The sequence below is a fragment of the Pavona decussata genome, unplaced genomic scaffold, assembly GCF_977016875.1.
Source record: "Pavona decussata unplaced genomic scaffold, jaPavDecu1.1 SCAFFOLD_61, whole genome shotgun sequence".
Lineage (NCBI taxonomy): Eukaryota > Metazoa > Cnidaria > Anthozoa > Scleractinia > Agariciidae > Pavona > Pavona decussata.
This window is the reverse complement of record NW_028145482.1, coordinates 4,057,165-4,084,754: the sequence shown is the minus strand read 5'-3', so window position 1 is coordinate 4,084,754 and position 27,590 is coordinate 4,057,165. Positions and strand designations below refer to the sequence as shown.

The 27,590-nt window shown below is 40.4% G+C and overlaps 4 protein-coding genes and 1 long non-coding RNA gene across 9 annotated transcripts in view; 4 read left to right on the top strand and 1 right to left on the bottom strand.

The window, feature by feature from the left end:
* Nucleotides 1-19,135, bottom strand: part of LOC146479190 (uncharacterized) — a 203,616-nt gene extending 184,481 nt beyond the window's left edge. The window contains exon 1 of the long non-coding RNA XR_014865037.1: nucleotides 17,928-19,135. This is a non-coding gene — a long non-coding RNA (uncharacterized LOC146479190). The remainder of the gene's footprint in view (nucleotides 1-17,927) is intronic.
* Nucleotides 1,676-5,102, top strand: LOC146479193 (uncharacterized). Its single transcript, XM_085111098.1, has 3 exons — nucleotides 1,676-2,126; nucleotides 2,758-2,931; nucleotides 4,400-5,102. Exons 1-3 carry the CDS (start codon nucleotides 1,676-1,678, stop codon nucleotides 5,071-5,073), a joined length of 1,299 nt encoding a protein of 432 aa, XP_084967224.1. The 3' UTR covers nucleotides 5,074-5,102.
* LOC146479192 (uncharacterized) lies at nucleotides 6,613-12,789 on the top strand. 4 transcript variants are annotated; one of them, XM_085111447.1, is made up of 3 exons: nucleotides 6,613-6,876; nucleotides 9,117-9,769; nucleotides 10,883-12,789. In XM_085111447.1, exons 2-3 carry the CDS (start codon nucleotides 9,265-9,267, stop codon nucleotides 11,695-11,697), a joined length of 1,320 nt encoding a protein of 439 aa, XP_084967573.1. In that variant the 5' UTR covers nucleotides 6,613-6,876; nucleotides 9,117-9,264; the 3' UTR covers nucleotides 11,698-12,789. The 4 variants fall into 4 exon arrangements, with proteins under 4 accessions (XP_084967573.1, XP_084967576.1, XP_084967575.1 ...); XM_085111450.1 differs by lacking the exon at nucleotides 6,613-6,876 and adding an exon at nucleotides 8,414-8,437; XM_085111449.1 differs by lacking the exon at nucleotides 6,613-6,876 and adding an exon at nucleotides 8,492-8,945.
* Nucleotides 13,161-17,898, top strand: LOC146479191 (uncharacterized). 2 transcript variants are annotated; one of them, XM_085111484.1, is made up of 3 exons: nucleotides 13,161-13,801; nucleotides 13,953-14,514; nucleotides 17,100-17,898. In XM_085111484.1, the coding sequence occupies exons 2-3, from the start codon at nucleotides 13,983-13,985 to the stop codon at nucleotides 17,864-17,866; spliced, it is 1,299 nt and encodes a 432-aa protein (XP_084967610.1). In that variant the 5' UTR covers nucleotides 13,161-13,801; nucleotides 13,953-13,982; the 3' UTR covers nucleotides 17,867-17,898. The 2 variants fall into 2 exon arrangements, with proteins under 2 accessions (XP_084967610.1, XP_084967609.1); XM_085111483.1 differs by having other exon boundaries at nucleotides 13,162-14,514.
* Nucleotides 19,136-22,685: 3,550 nt separating the features above from the next.
* On the top strand, nucleotides 22,686-25,417 carry LOC146479189 (uncharacterized). Its single transcript, XM_085111167.1, has 2 exons — nucleotides 22,686-22,998; nucleotides 23,836-25,417. The coding sequence occupies exons 1-2, from the start codon at nucleotides 22,690-22,692 to the stop codon at nucleotides 25,327-25,329; spliced, it is 1,803 nt and encodes a 600-aa protein (XP_084967293.1). The 5' UTR covers nucleotides 22,686-22,689; the 3' UTR covers nucleotides 25,330-25,417.
* Nucleotides 25,418-27,590: the final 2,173 nt, after the last annotated feature.

Here is a 27,590-nt window from a genome sequence, read left to right as displayed (position 1 = left end):
TTTTCTATGATTGACATCCGCAAAAACGCAACTTTATTGGAGTCTTTTGAAGGCGATAGGTCGTGTGTTATTAGTAACCGCTGTAATATTGAGCATGAACCCATCATTGCTCTCCAAACTCAGTTTAGCTGCAAGACTTGCAATATCTTGATTGACCTGAAATTTGTTCCGAATTATTCCTGAAAGTGACGTGATTCAACAGAAGAAGAACAGTTTTCTGATACTGAGATTATTGGGAAGGTTACTGGATCTGGCAGAAGAGCTGCCAGATTCCCTTCACGGTTTCCGGATTTTTATCTCTTGATTTTTAGAATATTGAACTTGGATTAAAAAATTGCTTTTTAGTTTAATAGTTCAGTTGAAGGTACATGTACACACATAATGTGATAATCTGGGAGTCAATTATTAAGGTGGCCATAATGTTAGTCAGCGCAAATATTAAGCTATGAAATTCCAGCCACATTGATGAGAGAGGCTTTAAAAATTTAACGAAAAAATGGAGGGGGGCCCTGAGTTATTTCAGTTAAATAATTCTGTATCTTCATAGCCCACCCCCTTCCTTTTCATATTAAATGAACTTTCCCTAATTGCAAATTGTTTGTTCGTTACATTATGTAATCGTCAAAGAGTCCGATAAAATGACCGAGTTTAAATTTAAAATTTCTCACATAATAGTTTTGGCCTTGGACTGATGTTATTTCTCCAGTTTTCTGTTGTTTTTTGTCCAGGCTACTCGCTGCCACGTTCTTTTTGTCAACTAGAAATTTAATTTATTCAAAGTTCCTTGATCAGAATGCAAAAACTATTAACAGCTTTCTTCGATTTCTTCACTCTCACTTACTAACCAGCGATCAGACATGTTCTATACCAGGTCTTTATTTCCTAATTCTCGATCTGTTGTTTGGTTGTTTAATATTCTGCTAGAGTCCGCAAAATCGAAAAAACTGCTGCTCTTATAAAATTGGCGCGAAAACATGACGCGCTCTTCAGTTAATTTATTTCTTTAAGTCATTCCGCAAATCTCGTATTTCGCATAATTATGCCATTCCGCAAGCCATGCCACATGCCTTTCCGCAAACTCATTCCTCCTTTTTCCCTCACCTAACTGAGTTGTTTATCATTCTTAGCTCAGTTATTCATTATGCTGACCTGGTTCACGACCCTTTTATTCCTGTTAACAGGGGCGCGCTTGTCAGTGCATGCGATGCAAATAGGCTAAGTGCAAAGCTTTTCATAATTATGAAAATAAGTTTCATTCAAAAGCAAACAAAACTAATTTTCATATGAAACGTTTTGCACTTAGCCCCGCTTCCTAACTGAGTTGCTCTTTCTCTCAAGATAAGCGCACAAAGCTTTTCTCCCCTACCGGTATCCCACGATTACGAAACACCAGCTTGCAACAAGACCTCACATCGAAGGCTTGCAGTTAATTTTCAAAAGGTGACCAGGAATTGTCTAGTGGGCACATCAGTTCCACTGATTTCAGAGTATTTACCTTCGAATAGAACTCTTGTTAAAGGCAGTACCGTGACTTGCCGAATGAAGCCGAGTGGAAATAGACAGCAATTAATGGAAGGGAATTCATGACCAAGCGAATGATTCAGCTGATGCGTTGCTGGCTTTCACTGCATGGAGCGTTTGGTATTTAAAGGTCTACGTGAAAGAAACGACAGAAATGGAAGAGCGCGGTCAACTGGAAAGTGAGCGGATGCGAACGGTGATGACGTTTTTTATGTTTGGAATTATAATTAACAGCACAATTTATTTGGTCATCGCTGCTGCTCAGGATATTTTAGCCGGAACATTTATTCAAACTTCCTTGGGTCTCATCTCTCTTACGTTGCCTCAATTTTTAGTGAGTTTAATCGCGCCTTATTTCATGCAGCGAATTTCGTACTTTATTCGCATCACTACTCTTGGCTTGGCAAGTATCGGTGGTATTCTTGTTCTTGCGCTCGCCAAACACGTTCATTGGAAATTAATTGGCGCTGGAATAGCTGGGTTTGGAGTAGCAGTCGGCGAGCCATCGATTCTAGCTCTGACTTCAAATTATCATGAAGTGACGTTAAGTGCCTATTCCGGAGGAACGGGATTGGGTTTTGTAATTGCTCCCTTATATTACACAGGTGGGTGATTTATCCTTGTCAGTAGGAATTTCAAAATGTCGTCTGGGCCTTCTAAAGCCTTGCTATGACAACCGACGATGGTGCTGCAATGTATGTTGGAAGGTCCGTGACCGTGCACAATCCTTTATTTTAACGTTCACACTACAGTTGAATATCTTAACATTAACGTATCTCTTGGTAAGTATGCTTTAACACGTTTCAAAATCTGTTGCCCAGTCTGTGCAGTAGTAAGGCTAACAACCCAGGTACTTGAAGAGAGCATGGACAATTTCTTTCATTCTTTCCATTTCACAGGTACTTAAAAAACAAGGGCTATTGCAGCAAATTGTCTTTCTTTGTGTTATGTAACTAGAACATAGGGAGATTGGGGGGGGGGGGGGGGTGTGCAGACCCTCCACTCATCACATTTAGACCCACCAGTGAGAGAATCAGCCGGTTATGTACCTGATAACTGGGTCTGTATTGATCCATGTCTCAGTTTCCTCAATGCAGTCCACCTTCATGACAGCATCCAGGAGGAACAGTGGACTAGCCCATCTGTCACTTAGAGGAGGCAACGTGCAGGGGAACGTACAGCTAGATAAATAATCATGTTCTCAGTAAAGAAAACTACATTTATTTTGTTTTGCAGCCATGACAACATGGGCCTGCGTTTCACCAAAAGTCGTTACAGCTTTGATCTCGGTGGTCTGGTTGCCTTTGATCTTTGTCTGCTATTACATCATGGATAAGAAACATATAAAGTCTTCCATTCTTCCAACGGATAAACATGCAGGAGTCGAGTACACTGCCGTGGACACTAAAGGTACAAGTTAGACATGATAACAAATGGGTCACAAATGGCTCCTCTTCAGAAGTTAAGAAAATATATCAAACCCATAGGAAAAGTGTTTTATTAGCTATCATTTCGAAAATCCGAGAAGTTGGTTGAAAAACACCAAGCTAGAAGTCTTTTCCACCGACATCGAGGTGTTTGTTTCTGCATATAATCCCTGTCTCCTTGCGCCTTCTTTCTTTCTGATGGCCCTCTGATTCCACAACTGCTTTACTGCCGCCATTTTTGGAAATCATTCCCATTCAATTATGCTTACTTACTGAAAAGCTCAAGAAACCTTGGGTAGGTGATAGTTTTGAGTGTTGCAGAGATGCCATCATTTCATCCAATCACAGCACTGGAAATACAATCGAAATTGTATTTTGTTTCCGTTGTGACCTCGTAAGGTCAACAAAACACTATTACGCAGCCCACACGCTACATAACTTGAAACGTCGAAAACTTAGAACGTACAAAGTACTCACCGACTGTTTCCGGGTCTAAGTAAATCAACAATACAACAATAATCAGGCTTATACATCCAGACAGTCCAGCTGAGTCCAACAGAGTCAGGCGACTGACAAAAGCAAAAACAAACATGCTTCACTCCTTGCTAATCACGTGACTAGAAGTAAAAGAAATATAGGTGCACAATGGTAGCTACAAACACTGTCTAGGTCCCGGTTAGGAGGGCAAAATCCAACAAATTGAAATACCTCCGACTCATGAAAAAAAAATCAGAACTCTCCTAGTTTTAGCGATTTTTTTCTCTCTGCCGCGCGGTTGGGGACTGGCACTAGTTACATTCGTGTAATGACGATTTTTAAAATCCGCCTGTTCACCATCTAGGCTCCTTCGCAGCCGTTATTAGGGTTGTCACGCAACGCTCCTCCCCAGTGGGGAAGAGCGTTGCGTGACAACCGTAATAACGGCTGCGAAGGAGACTATTCACCATCATACATTTTACCAATAAAGTGCCACAAAACACTAAAAGACAGAGTATCACAAAATATCATCCCTAAAAATCCCCTAGCAACAACTCTATGCTGTAGTTAAAGGCGCACTGCCACGGCAATTTTGTGTTGCTAGGGTCAAAACTGCTCAAACATTTGACAAAGAATCTTTTCTTTAACACAAAATTGCTCTTAGATCATCGGGAGGAAAATATTAAGGGATTGATCCGAAGAAGAATGAACTATAATAATCAGTTTTAAGCTAATTCTCTAAAATAATCAGGAAGAACTTGAAAATATTGTTGTATTCCATTTCCATCGTGACCAGCCGAAGGCAAAGGTAATAGTAGTTTCTGTACGCTGGTAGTGTAATCGTTAACTACACTGAACTTTTATTTTAATGTCTCCATCGATACAACTATGTTTTTTGGTTGTTCAAAGTGACACTCAAAATTGGTGACACTGCCTCTTTAGGTTAGTGAAAATCTTTTAAACTTTTTCGACAGACCATATATGTGACAACTCAGAGAAAGACGATTCAAACGCAAGATCTGATTTCCTGTCTTCTCGTGAAAAGTTTGTGGTAATATGGCGGATGTTTCCTTATCTGATCCCAATTTATATGGCATGGTTCTCGGAATACTTGAACGTGCAATCCGTCATAACAACTCTGGCATTCTCCAACGCTCCCTTCAGCCCACGTGACCACTATCAGTACTACATGGTCGCATTCACTGTGGGTGAGATGACGGGAAGGTGCCACCTCGTGTTATTATCCTATATCAAAGCTGAATGGGCCGAGAAGGCAAAGTTCCCATATTTATGGCTTTTGGCGATAATTCAAATCGTATTCCTTGTGTTTTTTATCCTGGCGACCTGGTACCGATTTCTTCCGAGTGTATGGGTCGTTTTACTGTTAACATTTATCAGCGGCCTAGAGGTCGGCGCTTTCTTTATCAACGCATTGGCATTCTTCAGGGATAGGTTCGAGGGCCATTTTCAGGAGTTCGTCATGGGGTACGTTACTGTGGCTACTAATGGCGGAGTACTTGCTTGTGCGCTGTTGGGTCTTTACATAGAGCCCCTCTTACTCGAGCACTGTACGATGGTTGAGAATAACACTGATTCCTGTTTTACAAGATCACATTCACTGGATGCGTTTTCCTCATCTTGTCAATAGACAAAGATATTTTACTGGTCTAACAGGAATAGCAGCCTTAGTTACTTTTGTTATTAGAAAAGTTAACTGTGTTGATCCTGCTTCTAAGGAAATTGTTTTTTTCTAGCCCGCATAGCAGTTGTTTCCGTTTCCTTTGAGCACGAAAAGACGCGCGAAGGCATTGGGCAAAGAGGAGCAAAAAAAGTAGGAGCGGGGGGGGGGGGGGGGTGGAGGGGCGTTTCCTTTTCTTCTTCCCCGCCCCTCCCCCCCGCTCCTACTTTTATAGATGGGTCTATTTCTTAGTGCTCCTCTTGTCCAAATCTTCAGCCACGCTTTGTGCAAAGCCAACTGGCAAGCCTCCCTGCCAGTTGGAATTTTTCGAAAGGTCGTGATGTTCAGTTTGCTTGATGTTGAGGTCTAGTTCCCCCCAACAGGCGTCGAGTCTATGACCAAACTCCCAAGAGTCTCCTATAGCTCAGTGATAGAGCATTCGAACTCAGCTAGTGATCGGAAGGTTAGTTAATCTCCTGTTGGGCGAACTCGGATTTATTTTTTCGGAGTCACGGCAGTTCCGGTGTCACTGACTAAAAAAAAAAACAACAACAACAACAAAAACATCTTTTATGTTGTGGTGTCACTTTCACCAAGAGACTATGAGGTAAGAGAGCGAATCCCCCATACATGCCCCTCTTCCTATGAAATTTTTTTCAATCTATTTTTGCTTGCATTGCTATTTTAATGTCGACATCTTATTGGTCAGTTAGAGTGACGTCATTTAATTTTAAACTCAATGGCGGATTATAATTTCCCAAAATAGCCTGGTGCGAACTAAAAAAAGATTGAAAATAATTATCATGGGGCACAGAGATTCACTCTCTTACCTCATAGTCTCTTGCTTTCACTGGATATTTTTAGGAGACTGCCTCTCGATCCCAACAAATCCGGTATGCTTCATCTGCGTCTAGTGCCATATTAAAAAATAGGACTTGACAATAATTGCAAAATTTGGCAACTCGGAAAAGACGAAAGTGGATTTCACCAGAAGAACCTTGGCATAGATAAGTAATTCGGTTCACTGGAATTTAGAGAGATCAACCTCGTTCCAGGTCTCTCCTCTTCACGTGGGACGTGAAGTTTAACGTTCAAAGTTCAACGAGATACGCCCTAAACTGTTAGAGAAAGGCCAGGCCCTTACCCTTCAGAACCTGTAGGAGATAGCGCGGAATTATGAAACAGTCGAGCGGCAAAACAAAGGTCCGCATAAGAAGACGTTGCAAGTATATAGGCCTTGCTGAGATTCACGCAAAATTAATAAAAATAAATAAATAAATAAATAAATAAATAAATAAATAAAATTAACGAGTATCTCGGACCATCCCTTAATGCGCAGATCGTATACGCACTAACATGAGGAGGCACCGCCCTTTAAACAAAAGCCGCGTGTTCTGTTGTACCGAAATCATGATTTGATGATTTGAGCACCACGCTAGAAAACGGCTCGCGCGCTATTCGAAACAATGAAACTCAATTTGGAATTGTGACATAAATCAATTACATGACGAATGCACGTACCACATTTTTCATTCAACATTTTGCCCTTAGATCAGAATTCTAAACAAACGCATGTTTTCAAAAATTCTTTCGGCGGTACTCTTAAGAGAGAAGTAAGATAACTGCAGCCGACGAATCGAAATGGAGAGAGCAAGTAAACCTTTCATTTGTATGGATGCATTGAGCTACTGCATAATCACGCATCACAGTTTGAGTGGCAGGTAGAAACGATCGTCCAGGACGGAACTTCCACAGAGAAACATCATTTTTGAGGTGAAGTATGAATGCCTTTCTAGTTGACTAATCCGGTTTCAGTAAAGCCCTGGTCAAGCGGCGCATGATAGTCAATGATAGCTGAATCAAAACTATCATCACCTATCATGAAGAGTTTGAACACGCTCAAAGTGAACGATAGCTTACAATTAGATTATGAGCTCGAAATTTCTATCGCGTGACAGTTGATGAGGGCTAAGCCCGAATTAACTATCACGCGATAGAAACCGAGAGCGAATAATCTAATTGTTTTAGCATAAATCTACTAGTTGTTCAAAACTTAACAACAGGAATATTTTCAAAATTATAAATTGCCAACTTTTAGTTAGAAGTGTAAAAGAAGAATAAAATCATTTGACTCTTGACATTCGTCTCCACTCCCCACCACCACCTTATTCTCACGCCGACATTGTTTGGCGGGGAGGGGGGACAGAGTTATTCCTGGTAGGCCTTTGCAATCATCTACTACCGACGTCCTTTCAAGTTTGAGATGGCTTACCTTGAAGCAGTACAGGTTCTTTCATCGTTGCCTGTACGTTTATAAGGGCCTCCATAGACGAGGCAAATTGTTATCGACGGCTGTTTTCAATCTACCCTGCTAGCAGAGGTTTCTTTCTGGCGAGTCTTTTGGCATGTAGGAAGTCGTTCGCGTCTCTAGTATTTCGTGTAGTCGGCTTGTACTACGCGAAATACTAAAGACGCGAACGAATTCGTACATGCCAAAAGACTCGCCAGAAAGAAACCTCTGCTGGCAGATTTTCAATCGACAACTTAACTGAATCGACAACTATTAGTGTTCGGAAATACGTTTCCACACACGAAAAGTTAGTTGTCGATAACCTGTGTTTTCGGAGGGAGCCTGGAAACTTGCTTGTAATGCGCATGTGTACATCATGCAGAGAAAAAAAAAACTAATCGTTTAAAAAACGTTTACGTCGCTGCAAAAATAGAAATCGATCACTTACGCACAGAGGGGAGAAAACTACGTGAGTTGTCGATAACAAAACAGTTACTGCCGCGTTTGTTATCGACAACTAATAAATTAAAGTGGTTTTCCTTTAGAAAAGGACAAATGCTTTGTTGTCTACGACTTTATTATTCCCCATTTGTAGTCGATAACTTGATTTACACACGAGATATTTTCTCATCGATACCTTTGTGTTATCGGCAACTGAAACGTTATCGATATAAAATTGGCCTCGTCTGTGGAGGCCCTATATCTCCTGTCATAATATGGCCCTTTTAGCAGATAGGGATATTCATTACTACAGTGTGACTCGGAACAGAGATAACAAGACTACCCGGTGTGACAAGGAACTGGGGAAAGCAGCAAACAAATTAACAAGCTATCAATGATTGGAACGACTCAGATTTAGATGTAAGAAATGCAAAAAGCATTATGATTTTTAAACGCAAATTTTTAAATCAATTTTAGAACATTTTTGCTGTTACTTCTGTTACTTGTTAGCTTTTATCTCTGATTGTTTTCTGCTCTTAATTCTTTATTTCTTAATCTATCAGCTTTTTTTCCCCAGGACCTTTCTGAAAATAACTGACTTCGGTGAGAGAATCTCCTGGTTTAAATATTATTTATTACTAAACGTTCTTTCGTCCCGCCTGGTAAACTTATCCCGCGGGAAACGCGGAATTTTGGGCGATGCTTCGACTGGGCCGTGATCGCTTGCTAACCTGTGCAAGGAATCGATTTAAAATAACGATTATAATACGCTTGGACTTACAATTTTTAATACTTCAAAGCGTCGTCAAAGGCTTCCAGAGGAAAAGCGAAAGATCAATGGCCGATGCAGGTGGTTTTAATAGTTTATGTGAAAAAATAGCAGGTAACGCGTCCATCACAGCCAAATCTCCTACCAATCGCATTTCACTGAGTTGAATGTAATGTAGTTATTATCAAACTTTTGTCCTTCCTTGCACGTGATAAGTAAGACAATTGTTTAGACGAAAAATTAATTCATCAAGCAGGAACTGCCAATAAGAGTGGACAGTGAGGGAAGCAGCTTTTTATGTTATTTAATGGCACGAAGATTTCATCAACGTGCGAGACAGCGGTTGGTTTTGTTTCAAGATTTGTGGCTTCTTTTAAAATCTCAATCCTGAATTGCGTCCTCTTTTGACGCATTTGTGTATTAAACGTAAGTGCGGTGGAGTAAATACTGCATGTAAATAAGTAGAAATTGTATTTGGTTTTGTCAAATTTACATATATGTTGTTTCCCCCAGGTGACGTTAAATTAGTGCTGTGCATGGAAGTAGCGACTTATCGGAGAACCCCAAACGACATGAAAGCTTGAGAGTTCACTCAAAGAGAAGCCACACGCGTGAAATTCTTCATTTTAGCCGAGCAACATATCCAAGAAAAAACAGCGGGATGATGAAAGGATCAAAAGACCATGTAGAAATGAAAGAAATGGATTTATTTGAAGAAGAATCAGAAACTGATCAAACGAAAGAAAAGCCGATAACAGTCGTTGCCTTCTACGTTTTCGGCTTCCTGATCTATGCGATTTACTCGCTCATAATATCAGGCGCTCAGGACATTCTGGCCGGAACTTTTGTGCCCACATCGGCTGTCTTAGTTGCCAATGTTGGACCTTATTTCATCGTGACAGTGGTAGCGCCTTATTTCATCCAAAGAGTCCCGTATTTCCCTCGAGTCCTGGCAATATTCTTTCTCGAGGCCACCGGGCTTATAATGGTTGTCACCACCAACCACGTTGGAACAAGATTATTGGGGATATCTCTGTCTTCATTTGGTTTTGGATTGGGGGAGCTGTCTTTCATCGCCATGACTTCGTTCTACCAAGAAACGGCTGTTAGCGCATTCTCAGCGGGTACGGGGTCTGGTATATCGCTAGCACCGCTATATTACACAGGTATTTTCATCACCAAACTATAATTCAATAATAATTCATTTTTAGTTCCATAGTCAGAATCGACTTTTAACAATAGGCGTGAATGGAGCTTTTTTTTCCCTTTCGTTTATGATTGAATACATTTTATGCGTTTCTGTATACCATCGATATTTTTTGCGCTTTCTAAAGTCAGCATGCCGTTTTCCTGTACTAAAGGTTTTGTATCGAGTAAAATAAAATTTTGGGTTTGAAAATGCAGCTGTTTTCAAGTCAAGGTGCAAATGAGGCTGTCAACCAACTTGAAAAAATGGAAATGATATGCAGATTGGTAAATCGAATGGGCAATTAATCTCAGTTGACAGACGGCCGGATTTGCCTCAAGTCTCTCATGACACCAGCGGAGACAGGAGAAAATCGATGCTTATCAGTTGAAGAAGAAGAAGAAGAAGAAGAAGAAGAAGAAGAAGAAGAAGAAGAAGAAGAAGACGAAGAAGAAAATTCAGTATTTTCCATATCCTCACTAGTTTTGACGACGTAAGTTCTCGCTTTTTCACGATTGTTTGTGCAAACAGTCGGTAAAAAATGGCGAGCAATAAATTCGGCTATATGATAAAAAAGAAAATTACACGGTGGCTTGAAGATATGAATTTTATTTTCTTGTGTTAATAACAATATTTTACCACTCAAAAATAAAATTCATATTTTCGCCCCGCCGTGTAATATCCTCTAATTAGAAATTTTTTTAAAAAACTGGTAAAGTTAAGAATTAAAGTAAGTATGGTTGTAAAAATGTTTAATATCATTAGAGAAATATATTGGGAAGTATAGTGATGGACCTAATTGCCTGCTGTTACCGAGAAGCTAAGCCGGGTTTTACCTTAGCCGTGAGGACCACTTCCAGGCCATTACACCAGTTCTGATTAGAGACATCGCTAACAGTGGGAGATCAAAGCAATTGGATAAAATGTAGGGAGGGGGTGTGTGGAGTGGAGCAGAGATAGGGAATTGAAAAGTATGATGATTTTCTCAGGCAAAAAGAGGTAACCCTACCTGGGTCGCAACCTCTCTTGAATCTCCCATTGAACACCAGAGGACAAAAGTACTAACCAGCCCCGTTTTCTCTGTGTTCCACAGCCATGACAACATGGGCGTGCCTATCTCCAACCCTTGCCATCTCAATCATGGCGGCGAGTTTGGTGTTGTTATTGATTTTTTACGCGTTAATGGAGAGAAAACACTCACGTGATGGGAAACCCAGAGCCACAGGAATCACACGCAAGGACATCCAATACTCCCCTGTTGATGAGGACGAGCAGGAGAAAGAGCTCAAAGATGACCATTTGACTTGGAAGGATAAACTGTCCGCTATCAAACGAGTCTACCCGATCATTGCTTCTATAATCAGCGCATGGATTGCAGAATATCTGATCATCCAATCCGTGATCACCACGATAGCGTTCCCAAGCGCTCCTTTTCCTCCACGTGATCACTACCAGTACTACATCTTTATTTTTCTGTTTGGTGAACTGTTCGGTAGATCGTATTTGATCGTGCTGTCGTATCTGATGCCGAGCATGGCTCCGAAGCTTATCGTCCGCAGAATATGGTTTCTCGCCGCGGCGGAGGTCTCTATTCTAGTTTTCTTTTTATTCGCGGCTTGGTTCCGCTTTTTGACTAGTGTTTCAATTGTTTTAATTCTCGCTTTCATCGGCGGTCTGATAATTGGAGTCATGTACGTGAATATGCTGGCTATTTATTCCGAAATCGAGGATCCAAGGTCCAGAGAATTCGTTCTGGGCTATGCGGCAGCATCGACTGGCGCTGGAGCAATTACCGCTGGCCTACTGGGACTGCTTATCGAGCCTTGGTTACGTCATCACTGTCTAAGTGTGGTCCTCGATAGCAGTTTCTGTTTCACTCGATCCCAGGGTGGTCGAGTTTGTAAATAAGCAATCTACAACTAAATATTTAAGAAACTAGAAAAACATTCTCGGGAAATAACGGGTAACATTCTTGAATGTTACTTATACCGTTGAACAATAATTAGGTTAAGGAATATATTGTATAAAATTAGCCATGATTATATTGTCTCCACAGTAGATGTAAATAAAATGCAGAGTACCCATACATAAAACTCTTTGGGACTACTTTCTGTAATAATACTAGAGATAAGTGACTTGCAAAACCTTGCAAAGGTAGGGCTGGGTGGACAGTTGATTTGAAGTGAAGGAATCTGCTAAGGCAGCTAGAAAGTATGAATCGTCTCGTTCTTTATGATAGTGATTGAGAGGATAGTGTGCCCTTTGAATAGCCCCACCCTTGTGCAAGTTGTGTGATCACACCCACTCTGTAACTTAAGAAAATCCTTTGAAGACCCGAGTTAGTTATTTGTCTGTCCAGCCAGCCATCCAGCTCGCCAGTTAACCAGTCAGTCAGTCAGTCAGTCAGTCAGTCAGTCAGTCAGTCAGTCAGTCAGTCAGTCAGTCGGCCAGTCAGTCAGTCAGTCAGTCAGCCAGTCAGTCAGCCAGCCATTCAGTCAACTGGCCTGGAGGTAGTCAGTTAGCCAGTCAGTCAGTCAGTCAGTCAGTCAGTCAGTCAGTCAGTCAGTCAGTCAGCCAGCCATTCAGTCAACTGGCCTGGAGGTAGTCAGTTAGCCAGTCAGTCAGTCAGTCAGTCAGTCAGTCAGTCAGTCAGTCAGTCAGTCAGTCAGCCAGCCAGCCAGCCAGCTAGCCACTGAGTCAGTCAGTCAGTCAGTCAGTCAGTCAGTCAGTCAGTCAGTCAGTCAGCCAGCCAGTTAGCCAGCCAGCCATTGAGTCAGTCAGTCAGTCAGTCAGTCAGTCAGTCAGCGATTCTGATTTGCGATCAGTGTTACATGATCGAGGTTATAGGGCTTATATAATTATTTACTAATTTCGGAAGAAACCCTCTAAGTAAGTATAATTAAAATCTACACTTGAATTGTCAACTGAACTATAAGTAGTCTAAGCATGTGATAGGATTTCATTTGTTCAAGTTGGAAAAATCTAAATAATAAATTTGGATGACTGATTTGATGACTTAGCCCGAGTCCAGTGATTTGGCAGTTGATTACATTGCGCACAGGATCCAATATGGAAAACTATTTTCATGCGGCTTAAGTTTGACATACTCCAAATGTAATTCCAGAAAATTTGAAACATAGGATAAATTAAATACTTGAATACAAAACGTCGATAATCTTATTTCTACGTGAAGAAAGAAAAAAATCAAAAAGAAAACATTAATATTTTGACACATGCGCATAATACGAATTCCACTCGGGACAGTTCGCGTTGTCCTTATAATCGGTGAACTGAGGAACCTTTAAAAGAGAACTCAGTATTGCCATAGTTGCCATAATCCCTACGGTTTAGTTTTGAGATTCCTGGCTGCCTACTATTCAACAGTATGAAAATATCTATGTTTATTTTCAAAGTCGTGTCAAATAAGTAACTGAAATAAACTGCCCCTAATAGGGACACCTCGATCCCTGATATGGACAATCTACCTCAATGGTTGATTTCCGTACTGTACCTAAGTGGAAAACAGATGTACGGATATTGCAGCACACGAAAACGTTTTCAATGAGAAAAAAGTTTTCAACGAGAAAACGTGGGAAATTTTATTTCATTACCTTAAAATTCCCGTCATTCATATCGGCCGTTGTAGTCTCTCCTAACAACTGGTGGGTTGTTGCCACCTGTTGGGACTGTCATTAATTTTCGTTTATGCGAGCAAAGCGTCAATGATTATCAGAAAACCTACGAAAGGATAAGGCGATTTTTTACTTAATGACTCTCACTTTTGCCGTTTAAAACTCGTTCGAGTAGAGGCATCTTGTTTGGCCCCTCAGTCGTCACAAGGACAGAAGGTTTTTTTGAAATTGTTGATAAAAAAGACCCACTGCGCTCAGGACTTGGCAGGATTAATCACTTGTTTAGCTTGCTTCACTGCGACCACCAGATTGTATAACGTAAGCGAACGGAATGTGCTTCGAAACAATGAAAATATTACTGACGGGTTTAGTGACATGACGTGAGTCCAGTGTTTTTTCCTCAAGTACCGTCAATTTTTTTCTGTGAATTTTACACGCTATTGATTTTGACCATCAGCAGAATCATTTGGATCACCAAGTATAGAAACAGCAATTGATCCGGTTAATAACTTCGCTTTGATATACTTGTAGTGATTAATCGACTGAAGTCATTGACCCAAAATGGAGAATTCTCCGGAGAAAGGCGAAACTGCAGAGGAAAAGGACCAAGGAAACCAAAGCGACGAACAAAATGATTCCAAAGAAACACAAACAAAGAAACCTAAAAAGGAGCGCTTGAGGAACCTTGTTGCTTTCTACGCGTTCGGCGCGCTCATTTACACGGTTTATTCTGTGATAATTTCAGGTGCGCAGGACATTTTAGCGGGTACTTTTATCCCCACAGCCGCCGTGTTGGTAACAAATGTTGGTCCGTACTTTCTAGTGACGATGATTGCGCCCTATTTTATACACAGAGTGCCTTACGTTGTGCGAATAGTGGCGATTTACGCTCTTTTTACAGCAGGTCTGTTTATCATTGTCTACGCCAAAGAGGTCTACCTGAAACTAGTAGGAATTTGTACAACCTCTCTTGGGGCTGGAATTGGAGAAGTCTCGTTTTTTACTCTTACGGCTTACTACGAGAAAGTTACGGTGGCTGCTTACTCCGCTGGTACTGGCTCAGGATTTATATTGGGACCTTTATATTACACAGGTAGGGTGTGTTGCTTTTGTAAAACCATTTATATTAAGGTACTGTTGCGTATTTTGCGCTGAGAGCTTTGACTTATCTTCCCGAAGGCATACCTCAGTACATCCAATGCGGTTCTTGAGTCTGTGGATGAAATTTTTTCGATGTGACCATTAAAAGTGAAGTATTCGAGCAGTACTTTCCTGTAGTGCTGTTTATTGAGCTGTACAACTGTAGATGAAATCCTAAAATGTGACCAATCAAATGAAAGCTACCGAGCAGTACTTTTACGGTGATGACTCTCTTGGACAATCCTAACTTTTGAGTCTGTGGATGAAATTCTAAAATGGAACCATTTTAATGAAAGTTACCTAGCAGTTCGTTGCTGTGGTGATGTGTCAGTATACCCTTTTTTTGGTCCGTAGATGAAATCCAAAAATGCGAACAAGTATGAAACCTACTGAGAGTTGTGTTCCTTCTGATCATAGTTAATTGAGGGACTGGTTATGAAACCTTGCCATGAAAACATTATTAATGGCGCTACAATTTATGATGGAAGGTCCGTGACCGTGCAAAATCCTCTTGTTTTAATGTTCACACTACAGTTGAATATCTTAACAGGAACGTTTCAGAACGTTGGTCAGTTGCACTTTTAAAATCTATTGTGGTTTGTGCACGGTCAAGGCCAAAAATGCTAGCAAAAACACATAACAAAGAAGTTTGTCAGGCTTCATAACCATGCATTGCCTTTTATTAACTAAGTTCTCATCTAACGGGAATTATTGATCTCTCGATATTTTGAAAAGAAAATTTCTGGCATTTTCGAGTTTTGAACCGTGATGTTTCCTAAATTTTTACTTAGTGAGGCTTCTATCGTGGATTTTACCACCATGCGAAATGGCTTACTCTCCTTCAGAAAGGGGAAGGAGGGAAGTATTTCTGAGGCTTCGTTTAAGAGCCGACGTGTAAAATAGGGAGGGAGTAGGACAGCCGCTTGTTTGATTAATCTAGTAATTTCTAGAAATTAAACAGAAAACTAATATCTTTTTGTGGTCCAATTGCCACTAATAATTTTCCTTGGTTATTTGCACTGTGAGAGGCTTGTTGTTGCTGTTGGATGCTTTTCAATCAAGTGATCATCGCCTTACTCGGTCTAAATTACCTGTTTTGTTTGGATAAAGTTAAGAACAGCTACCAGTTGTTTAATCAAGGGCAATATTTGTTTGATAAATTGTTTTCACACCTGGAAGCAAATATACATAAAAATTAAGATATAACAGATAAAGTGAGAGTAGCATGTTAGTCGTGCGTTAGGGTTGCAACGCAGCATTTGACAGAACTATAGAACTTAACAATTCTCCTTAGTAATATTAACCTGTTCAGCCTCGTGGATGAGGCGGCGGGGGGGAGGGTTGCACAAATCTGCCCGCGAAAACCTTGAACATTCAAAACAGCTTTTTAAAGTGTACACCATCAAACTTTGCAACAATTTGGTTAAACATTTCCTTGTTCATGTGGTGTGTTGTTTCCATGCAACAAGATTTGACAGGATGTCTTTTAAAATTTCCCTTTTTTGAAAGAAATTAAGTTTATCTTTGTGACTTTTACATTTCCATTCGATTTTTTCTATTGGCTCGGATCCGAGTCATTTTGGACATTTTTCTGTAGTTTTGGAGAAATCGAGAAAACCAGATCCAAGATGGTAGCCTGCTAAGAGATGCTCTGTAGCTTGTCACGTGCGTGACGTGACGACCTAAAGAACATCTGCGTCGGAAGCTACAGACTAAGATTGTGGCTGAATAGAACAAATAAAGTAGTTGCACGTCATGTGACTGCCATTGTCCCATTTTGCGGACCTCAAAAGAAACGGTTTTGGACGTCCTTTGGGTTGTAGTATATACCCTCGAAGTTTGATTGTCATAGCTTTCATGCTGTTGAGGTTAAGAAGAGGGGGGGGGGGGGGGGGTGGGGAGCACAATGTGTAAGAAACTTTTAATTTGGATGCAGGGGACCACACCACGCAAAATAATCTGATAATCTGTTTTGAATACGTTCCGTTGCCGGATCTCTTGTTTATCTACAATGTGTACACTATACTATAGGAAGATTTCAAGCCAGGCCATTTGGAAAACTAGAGAAGCATTTTTAATTTCCAAGGGCAAGACTCTTGAACCCTATGGGATGAACAGACGCGATGAAACTTAATCTGTCTATATCTCTATTTTAATAATGGCTTCTGTACACCTTTCTACTTTCTATGTTTATCGATCAATCATATCTCAACTTTTCATTAGTATCGTCTTTAAATATTTCAACCGTTTATTTCCAATTTTTACTTAGCTTTTTGCAGCCCCTAAAGAAGGTTAGTTTTGTCTAACCGAAATATTGGGCAATAAAATTATTTTAGCTGTCTGATCAGCCTTGCATTTGATTTTACATTTGGAAAAGCCCTTAACAAGCCACTGAATAAATCCTCATTTCATTTCTAAACACTTTTGTGGCTTTCTTTTATTAATAAGGCAAACGATCTTAAAATAGACAATAGGCACGGTTCATAGGAGCATGTCAACCCTTCTCTTACCATTTTTGTTCATTGCCATTTTTCACAGGTCTAACAACATGGAGCTGTGTGTCACCAAACAACACTATGATGATAATGGCTGGTTCTCCTCTCCTCTATCTGTTATTTTATGCCGTTATGGATAAACACCACTCATCAAAACCTGACGACAGTAAAGACAGTACAGACTCGCAAACAACATTAACGTGGAAGGAAAAAATATCTGCTGCTGGAACGATACTTCCCTTAGTTTTAGCTCTGTTTGTTTGCTACGTAAGTGAGTACGTCATCATACAAGCCGTCATCACAACAATGGCTTTTCCAAACGCGCCTTTCCCGCCGAGGGTTCACTACAGATACTACATATTTATATTTCTGAGCGGTGAATTTATAGCTAGGTCGTATCTCGCTGTTATCGCGTCCCTGAAACCGAGCCTTGTCAATGTGTTTGCTATCAGAAGAATATGGATTTTGTCTTTGCTCTTGCTCGGCCAGCTTATATTTTTCACGCTAGCGGCGTGGTACAGGTTCTTACATGACGTGTGGATCGTTTTCATCTTAATTTTTGCCGCCGGACTAGAAGCGGGCGCGGCTTTCACTAACGCTTTTGTGGTGGTTTCAGAGACCGATGCTAGGATTAAGGAATTCGCCATGGGATTTGCTACCATTGGGATGGGAGGTGGTACTTTCTTTGCCGGTGTAGTGGGACTCCTCATGGAGCCATTGATTAGGGATCACTGTCTGCTTGTATCGGAAGTAGGCGATTACTGTTTTACTAGACCATTTAGTGGCTGGAATCAAACCATTGGCTGCTGACAAAGGGTTATGGAGGGAGGGGGAACTGGGAGGGTACCGATATTTAAAGGGGAGGTATCACGCAAATTTGCTGTCATTTCAAAACCCAAAAATGTTTGTCTGTCAGCAGAAACAAAGAAATAATTGTCAAGTTTGTTATAAATTATCACCCCAGTGCAATAAAACCGTCGATTAGTGCCTCTGGCAAGAGACAGAGTAGGCCGGTATGGATTGAAACTTGAAAAATGTTAGGCTAATGTTTTTCAAGTTCTCGAATTTTTGTTTTCAAAATGCTCTAGAACAGATCACGAGTTGTTCCTTTCAAGAATTGAGTTGATTTCTTTCCTCTCGTCATTCTAGAATTATTTCATTGGCAGCTGATTAAAGGTCTTATTTCATCATTTTTAACAAAAGACACCAAAACCCCATGATACTACCCGTTATATACAGGAGTCAATCGGAAAATATACGACTTTTGGCAGCACTAACGTCACAGACACCCTCACTGAGACGATAAGAAGGATCGTCAAAAATTCACACCGACGACTCAAGACTATACTAATCTGGCTAGTCGGTCTAATTATTTTAAACAGTTTGAAATAATTGTGAACCTAAACACGATTCAAATTACAAAACCACGTGTTGCCAACTGACAACTGAACACGAAATTCATTTGTCACGAAAAGTTTCCTTCTGTAAGGTAATCTATTGTGTGGGATTGGACCATCGTTGTTGAGTTGGAAGGACCCTCTTGCGTACCAGCCAGTCGCCATCTTAGAGCTCACGTCAGCTTCACTGCCTCGTTTTGATAAGGTGGGGTAGAATTTTTACACAATATGTTTTCAGTCAAAAAATGTTTCGTGCAGTTATACGCTGAGTAGATTTCTTGGTGTTTTCTTGGTTCAAGTGCAGCTTGCATTGCTTTTCGTTCAAACATCTGGAATGGCATAAGTTTTCTACCTAGGAAATACATTTGCTGTTCCTGGCAATTTATGCTGAAAACAGTCCGTTATTTGTTCGTCGTTTATCGATACTTAATTACATACAAATAATTTAAGCGTGTTGTTGGTGTTGTTACCCTTCTTATTTCTCTGTGATATGTCAGTGCATTGTGTTGATTTATGATGTCATACTATTTTGGTGATTCATCTTATTTGTTTACGTTCACTTGTAACCTGTTGCTGAATAAAATAACGTCAGTGAATCCTCTGGTTTAAAAAAATGTCAGTAATGGGCTGATATTTTTATGGACGGCCTAAGCGAGGAAATCAAGGACCAACATACTATCGGATATTAATAATATGATAAGCTAAAAGCAACGTGGGTTATCTCGGAATAAAAAAACTGGTGAAAATGTCTAATTTGTTTAAAAATTGCATGAATAAATATTCACACCCTTCCAATAACTAGAAAATAGTTTGTATTTCAGTCTCTGAATAATCCTCTGGAATTGAAACACCATGCCGTGTGATTGTTTGATTACCAGGGCATTTCGCTGTCTTGTTGGCTGGTTGGTTGACTCGGTTTGATAAGCCAAACTTTCGGAACGATATAAAGTGATATTATGGATGTATCTTCTTTTCGGGCGATTATGATCTTTCTCCAACGAACACTTATTATGGAATATGGATTGACTAAGTCTGAATTAGATATTTGTTTTTATCAACTGAACTGATAAGACAATTTGACCACCGTGACGTCGTAAAGAGATTCAAGTACTAAGCAGCACTCGAATTAGCCTGCACGCAGATGTCCGGCCTATTTTGTTTCCGCTCAAAGGAAATAAGAGACGCTTGCGGGTAGGCTACACATGTACACTCGAATCTCTTAACTCTGTGGGACGTTAAAGAACCCACTCACTGTTCGCAAAGAGTATAGGGGACGTAGTTCCCGGTGTTGTGGTCTGGTCTTTGTATACTCTCATGGTTGGGTGGGTAAATGCTCGGAGATATTAGCTGCATAAGCTACTCTTAAAATCCGAGGGTAAATAAAAGTGATGTATGATGATGTAGTGGCCAAATCATCGTATCAACTCTTTGATAAAACCAAAAGTTCGTTTCTACTGTCTCAGAGACGCAGCATTTCTGATAATGATCCACTCTGTCACGATTTGTACCATCATAGCGAAAAATTGGACCTATTTGGATTAAGTGTCGAGATGGCTGGATATTGGCCTCGTTCTTTTCTTTTTTTTTTTTTGCGCGTTTTTATGGACCTCGACTTCGTCTCGGTCCACAAAAACGCAAAAGATGAACTTGGCCAATATCCAACCATCTTGAGCGAACAAGTTTGGTCAATGATGCGTATGTAAAACGTCTCTAGTCTTAGTATAAAGTGGTTAGGGAAAGTTTGTGATCGAAGTCAACAAACTTTATAAAGATTCACTCTAACCGCGCCTAATCAGAAAATCTGGTTTTACCAGATTTTTCTGACTTGTGTTTTTGATCTTCAAATTTTGATTAAAAAAAAAGAAAGAAAGAAAGAAAGAGAGAGAGAGAGACAAGATTCTGATCCCTTTTTGAAGAGTTATCCCAGCGGCTTTCAATCTCTAATACTAGTTGATCAAGAGCTACAGGCGGAATAAGGCGTTCGTCGGACATTATGCCGTTTGTTTTCATTGATTAGTTTTGCTGGCTTTTCCCACATGTCAGCGACTCATTGCCGTACTCAATTTAATTACAAAATACTGCAGTTATCTCTATTTACAGTGCACTCCCTTGACAACCACCAGTAAGAATTGGTACTTAGCACACTTTAGGTCTTTTGTTTTTGTGTTTGCTCGAAGTAACGACAGCCAATAGAAACGTACGAAACTAATTGATGTCTTAAGATGAACTAAAAACTATTGAATGAGTCATTAACATATCAAAAGCCAAGATTATGGTTTGGAAGAGTACAGTTAATTAAAGAAAACGAAACCTAGCGAAGCGCTAATGAATTTCAAACGAACTTGCGAATTAGTGATCTCTAAACTTTGAAAAGTTCATTCAAAGTTGCAGCAACGAAAAAAGTTTGTGTCGAGTGAGGTTGAAAGGGGCCTTGTTTTCTTGGAAAGGAAGCTGGCAGAATAATCCAAGAAAGGGTTAGATCATTTTCGCCGTGGAATCGATCACTGTTGTTACTAGGTAAGCCATAATGTAAACTTGACTTTCTTTCTACAAGTAGTGTACTCCTTGCACGATTTAGAGAAAACCTTGTGCAGATAGGAACTCAAGATAAGAAGGGAACAAATCAAGTAAATCGGACACTTTTGTTAATGATACGGATGGCATACCAGCAAACAAATTGATATTTTAGGATCTGTTTACGTAAACAAAGGCTAACATTCTCTTAAACAACGTGCTAAAGTGAAATCTAAACAAACACGCGCGTAACTGTACTTGGAGAAGTTTATTTCACGAAACTAAAAACAGGAGGAAACAGACGATGTACGGCGGGGCCAGCAACGAGTTCCGCCGTGAAACGTTGTCTGTTTTCTCAGTCTAAAACCATCATTTAGACATTAGTCTGCCTCGTACAAACGTAAAAGAACAAATTCGAACAAATAGAAATCTCGATAGGATATAAGGCCCTTCAAGACTTACTAAGATCTTTATGCGTTTAGCTTATTTATACATCTCGCTAATTAACACATTATATGAAAGAACGCATCAACAACATTTCTAAACTGATCAACTAAACTATCGCCTACCACTCATCATCATTTGGATGGTCTGGGTACTACTGACCTTAGAGCCAACAAGCCTCCAACAGATGATACGAGTCCAAACAAAATGGTGTAGATAAATGCCAATACGTTACAATATGAATTGAAATAAAGTGATAAGTACCTTTTTAGCGAAAACTGAACCGTTGGTGGTGTTTTGATTAACCGATAATTGGTCCGCAACCCATACTTTACACGTTTTTTTAGGTCAACAAGCATAAAATTTTATTGCTACTTTTAAGGGATGCTGACTTTAAAAGAATCTTTATCCTATACAAGATAGATCAGCGAGTACAAAGTTAACGCTGGTATACGCTCGTACGTTTCTACGTACAGGTATATATCATCCTATATAATAGTTAAAGGCTTAAAAGACCAACTATTTATAACAGTAAATCTAACAGTATGGACATATTAAAACGTGAAATAAAACGTATTGGCAACAGAAGTACTAATTACATGAGCAGCAATGGCAAGAGAGATGTAATCCACTAAGATATTCAAATATGGCAGATTTAAATCTCCACTGATTTCCCTGATAGATCTTGGGAAACTGTTCCAATCGGCTGCTGCTGGGTATTGAGAGGCAGTCTGTCCTGTTTTAGTATTTACTTTAGGAAGATGGTTATGTAGTAGAGTATTATCACGACTGAAGATTTCTACTGTGCATACTCATCTGAAAGAGAGATAACCTCGTCATTGATCAAGGCGGTGTACGTTATGAATAATTTTGTATGTATAAGTAAAGCCGGGAACGCAAAAATCGCCCACGATTGAACAATGTAAGGAGTCCTAATTTAGAACGCATTCCTTGAGTACAGGATTTGTTGTCCACCTCTAAAATAGACCGCATAACCTGGTTTTGTAGGCACTCAATCTTTTTAGATGTGTTCAATGGACAATCCAACCATGCAGATAATACATCCGTAGTCCAGAATTGGTAGCATAGTTTGCTTGTTCACAGTACTAGTTACTACTAGTCCATAGAGACTAGTGACAAGTTTCATTGGCTGTGTGTATGGATCTGTAATGATTGCAACTTGAAAAAATTGGCCAATTTCTCGGTAAAAACAACAAAACAAAAACAAAATCGTTTTCTTATTCTCTGACAATAACTACACATTTTCAGCTGTTTTAAATGGCAGAGGAAGATCAAGAGAGCCATCTTGATGAACCTGAAGAACAGGAACCCATAAAAGTATCTGTGACGTTTAAGCCCCAAGAACAAGAAGCCGATGTCAAACTGCTTGACAAGTCTAACGATGATCACCAGGCACAAAACAACAATCCCTCCGAAGGGGACCCCCCACAGGCTAACGTGACATGCTATGAATCTGAGACTGAGGAGCCTCGCCTTCCAGCTAATCCACCTGTCACCCCAATTCCTTCGTATCTTGACGCGGACAAACCGAGCAGCGAAGATGCTGATCAACCGGAAGTACTCGAGGTAAGCGTCAGCGGTAAACGCCTTTGACAGCTTTGCACGTTATGTTGTTTTCACCCAACAGACTCGTTTTGCTGTTTTGAACCAAAGTGTGGTATGTGGTTAAGTTGCAAAAGAAAACTCCCTGTAATTTCGTTTCCTTGGACAGCACAATAACATAGATAACCGGTGAATTATTGACTTTTATGATACAGGAATTATAGTTCGAAGGAGAAATGGGAAGATGTTGATCTCCCGCGAGCGGCAATTTTTCTGTGTAAATTTGACTTCTCGTATTTTGCAAGATCAGATACAAACTGATATAAGATGTTTTAAAATACTTGATGCCACTTGACTCAAAAGTTGGCTCTGATGTGATGTGAACAAGAACTTGTTATGAATAGACAATAAGGGAAGGGAGCTCAAACCATGCATCTTAGACTAATGTACTGTAGACTAACGTAAATAATGTTACAGTTATTGTGGATCGGCGTGTATCAGGTTATTGAATCCCTTCTTTTCGTTTTAAAGTAACCGAGGCTAACGCATGCTACACTTTAACAACAACACTTTACACTTTATTAAAAAATGGACAGTTACAAGGTGTTTATATACCTACCCGCAAATAGCTGAAGCTAGTCGAGGCGGGTAGGTATGTTTATACTAAACTAAATACAAATACATTTGGTGTTTACAACTGAATTGACTAAAATAAAAGTTAAATAAGTAGTAAACATACAAGTGACGCCAAAAAAAAAAGGGATTCGCTAGCTGATAGAAATTAATTTACCGATGGTAAAGCAGGTCAAATGCAACAGATAAACATTGTTCTTCTTTCTCTCTTCGTTCTTTTTCTCTCAGGGATGGAAAGGCTACAGCAATAACATCTATATCCAACCAATCATAGTGAATAACGCTTCTTGCGACACGTTTCCTTGGTCGAGTAATAACAAGCCACAGCGAAGATTCACAAGCGAAGACGTGAGAAAGCAAATGCGTCTTCGAGAGGCCAATAGTTGGATCACGAAACACAACGAAAGAATACGAAGTACGGGGACTTTACGAACAAGTGCTCAGTGGAACGACAGAGGCAAGCAGGAGGCGGTAGAGGAAATTCCTAAACAGGCAAAGGAAGAGGCAAAGCCAAAACAAAGAAAAACCAAAAGTAAAATTCATAAAGGTTTTGTATGCAGAACGTGGGCTACGAATTTTCTACCAAAGGATGCAGGTGAAAACGAAGATGACGAGTTTGTTCCGTTTTTTGTTCGAAAATATGTGGATAACTCCAAATCTACTGGACCTGAGAAGAAGAGAGCTGTTGTTACTCTCACAGGGGGGAAACATAAAACGTCAAACTATGCTTGTGGTCAGGCAGACTCAGATGAAACAGCTAAACAAAATACCACCGAAAACGTGACAAAATTAGAGATCAAGACAAAAGACAGGCGTAACTCAGATGATGAAGAAAACATCGAAATAAAAGAACAGCATATGGAAAACTGGGCAGGAAGTGGTCTTGGCTTAAAAAGCATTTTCCACGATTCTATATGTTGTTGCGGGGAAAGACTGAAACGTGGCAAAGAAAGGAAGCGCTCTCAGAGCACAATACCACCGAACAGGGCTAGCCAACAGAGAGCAAGAATTAAAGAGAAAACTTGTGTAGCGCTGCCAATCAAGCAGTTCCCACCAATTAATCCACTCGAGGGGACTAAAAAACCCAAATTCCTATCAGGAAGAACAGTTGGTGTTTCATCGACTCGCAACCGACCACACACTGTGGATTCGGCATTTCTTTCAAAAGACGCGATCTTGGTGAATGGTCATCGCAACTTGCCAAATTACATAAGAGCAAGCGATTCTTTTGCTGGGGTCCTGAGATTATCATCGGAAAACCTGAACAAGGAAAAGCAAATGTTTTCGAGGGTTGCATTTGAAAGAGATTGTATGGGCGGTAAAACGTTTGATGAAGTAATCAAACTAATGTCTTCAACTCAGAGGAGAGAAGAAGATAAGGGAGTGGAGGAAACAGTTGATAAAAACGAGACAGCTAAGTCAGCCTTACATGATCTCAAGAACGTACAAGTACAGAGCGTACGCAGTCGTTCCTTGAGTGATCCCCGTGGAAATGAGAAATGGTCGCGATGTAGAATCGACGAAAACCAAAACGTTTTATGTCGAGACATAGGAAACAGACCTGCTGTTAGAACTCCACTGAACTCAATACACAATGAATACGATGATTCATGTACTGATTCAAATAACAATGGTTTAGGGAGTGAAATTGAATATACATTTGATGGCTCGGCTAAACTTGCTGTTTACCTTCATCCAAGGGGCGCAAGCTGCCATTCATGATAACCTGACATGTAAATTATACCACATTTCTATTGGATTGGTCTTCTCTTAACCTCCCATGCACTCGTTTTCACATTAGTAATGTGGGGAGATCCACATTCCTTAACAACGAATATTTGGAGTGGTTTTATCAACAGAGTTGATAAGGTAATTTGGCCAGTGTAAAGAGATTCGAGTGCTGACGTTTCGAGCTTAAACCCTTCGTCAGAGCGAAGGGTTCACTTAAGAGCATTCGCTCTAAGAATAGGACTAATAATGCTTGAAACGTCAGCATTCGAGTCTCTTTACAGTGACCAAATTACCTTATCACTGAACTCAATTTATAAAACTAAATATTCGCTTTCACTCCCTCATCGACGCAGTACCACAGTTTCGTTAGAAACTAACCCCTTCACTACAATCATTCACGTGAGAGCTTAATCTTCCATTGCAATAAAGTAAACATTTCAAAACTAAATCCAGTGTTCATGGTTTCACTGTTGACAAAGTCAGTCCTTACCAGACTCAGTGACAAAGTCGTTCCCAGGTCCTCTCTTCGATCACGGGTCCCAGGTCCTCTCTTCGATCCAAGAAGAGCTAGAGCAGTCTTAGGAACGACGTTGACTTTGTGGATTTTAGCCAGCGTAGTGGTCGTTTCCTTTCCAAGCGAGCGCGGGCAGTGAACGATGGTTTCCGAAGAGAACCCTTTTTCTTGCTCCTTCCCAGTCCCTTTAAGCTATTGTTCGTTTCTCGCGCTCCCTTGGAAACGGCTGCTACGCAGGCTATGTGGTTATTGACCTTCAGAACTAGCGGAGGAGCCTGATTAGAGAGCGGAAACACGGGGAGCACGTAAGTGGATATGAGGATCAAGATGGCGGTGTAAAGACCTCGGCCAGCTGGGCAAGAAGAAGGTGTAACACTTATTTGTTTGCTTAGAAGTTCAAACAGAAAAAAAACCCGCTTCTTGAAAGATAGGAAGTTTTCCGACAGAAATCAACAGTACTACCCGGGTGTAATTGGCGAAGAAGCTGTAGCTATGCCAGCTATTTATAATTAGCATACCTCAGTGACCGACTATCGCGTAAAACGCAATCTGATTGGCTACACAGGTGCCGTCTATCGATCGATAGACGGCAGTTTGTCAGAGCGCGCACGATTTAGCATGTATCATTCCACAAATATATCAAAATTTATGAAATATAAAGATTTTTTTGCTTCATAGATCGATCACTGAGGTATGCTAAAACAATTAGACGGCTCGCTCTCGGTTTCTATCGCCTTTGATAGTTGGCTCGGGGCTTCGCCCCTCGCAAACTATCAGCCGATAGAAACCTCGAGCTCGCCGTCTAATTGTTAATTAGCCGGTGCTAAGCTGTCTGAGATCACCAACTCTATATAGGGATGGTTTAGCCTCGTTCTCAGGCCTAATGGCGTTTATCGAGTGAGCCGAGTTGCCTGTCTCAGTGCCTGGGACCGAGCGCGTCTTTTCGATCATCTCAACAGCTGGTAACGTCACTTTCGGGCCCCGCGACAAGGACACGGCGTATGATGTTATACTGGACATGGCTTATGTTGAAATTCAAAGTAAATAACATACCAAATCAACATAAGTTAAAATTGCTACATCTGCGCTTGTTTCAGTGATTTCCAAAAATGTGCTCTTGACGCACAGGGCGAATCAGTTGTCATAGGAGGACGAAATGCTGATCTAATTATCTCGCGGATCAAAACTAATCAATCTTTGGTATCATTTTTCCACATTGAACCCTTGAAATGTTTCCCATTTCTCAGGTAAAGCGGGGCAAATCTCCGAACAATTCTATATTGCAAAAAATTGCATAAAGCTAATCTTGTCTCCGCGAACGGTAGGAATCTGCGAACGGGATTAAAACACAACCTATTTCAGACTTTAAATTAAAAGGGATTTGCTGAAGCAAAGACATGCAAAAATTACAGAGAGATTTAAGGCTCGACGTTTCGGAGTCATCTTGACTCCATTATCAAGAGAAAAAATTTCAGCTCTAGCCTATTTAAATATCCGTGTTCACAAACTGATTTTTTTTCTCTTGATAATGGAGTCAAGATGACTCCGAAACGTCGAGCGTTAAATCTCTCTGTAATTTTTGCATGTATTTCAGACTTAAACGGTTTTAATATCTATTTCCCATTTCCTATTACAGATCAAAATGACACTAACTAAATTATTCCACGAGCGCGCGTTGGATATGAGATGATAGATAGCCAACGAGGCGCGAAGCGCCGAGTTGGCTATAATCATCTCA

Excerpts from the sequence above, each read along its gene's own strand:
- LOC146479193 (XM_085111098.1), top strand. The coding sequence starts at position 1,676 with ATGGAAGAGCGCGGTCAACTGGAAAGTGAGCGGATGCGAACGGTGATG. Across the intron at positions 2,127-2,757 it reads TGCTCCCTTATATTACACAG|CCATGACAACATGGGCCTGC; the intron begins GTGGGTGATTTA and ends TTTGTTTTGCAG. Across the intron at positions 2,932-4,399 it reads CACTGCCGTGGACACTAAAG|ACCATATATGTGACAACTCA; the intron begins GTACAAGTTAGA and ends CTTTTTCGACAG.
- LOC146479192 (XM_085111447.1), top strand. The coding sequence starts at position 9,265 with ATGATGAAAGGATCAAAAGACCATGTAGAAATGAAAGAAATGGATTTA. Across the intron at positions 9,770-10,882 it reads AGCACCGCTATATTACACAG|CCATGACAACATGGGCGTGC; the intron begins GTATTTTCATCA and ends TGTGTTCCACAG.
- LOC146479191 (XM_085111484.1), top strand. The coding sequence starts at position 13,983 with ATGGAGAATTCTCCGGAGAAAGGCGAAACTGCAGAGGAAAAGGACCAA. Across the intron at positions 14,515-17,099 it reads GGGACCTTTATATTACACAG|GTCTAACAACATGGAGCTGT; the intron begins GTAGGGTGTGTT and ends CATTTTTCACAG.
- LOC146479189 (XM_085111167.1), top strand. The coding sequence starts at position 22,690 with ATGGCAGAGGAAGATCAAGAGAGCCATCTTGATGAACCTGAAGAACAG. Across the intron at positions 22,999-23,835 it reads ATCAACCGGAAGTACTCGAG|GGATGGAAAGGCTACAGCAA; the intron begins GTAAGCGTCAGC and ends TTTTTCTCTCAG.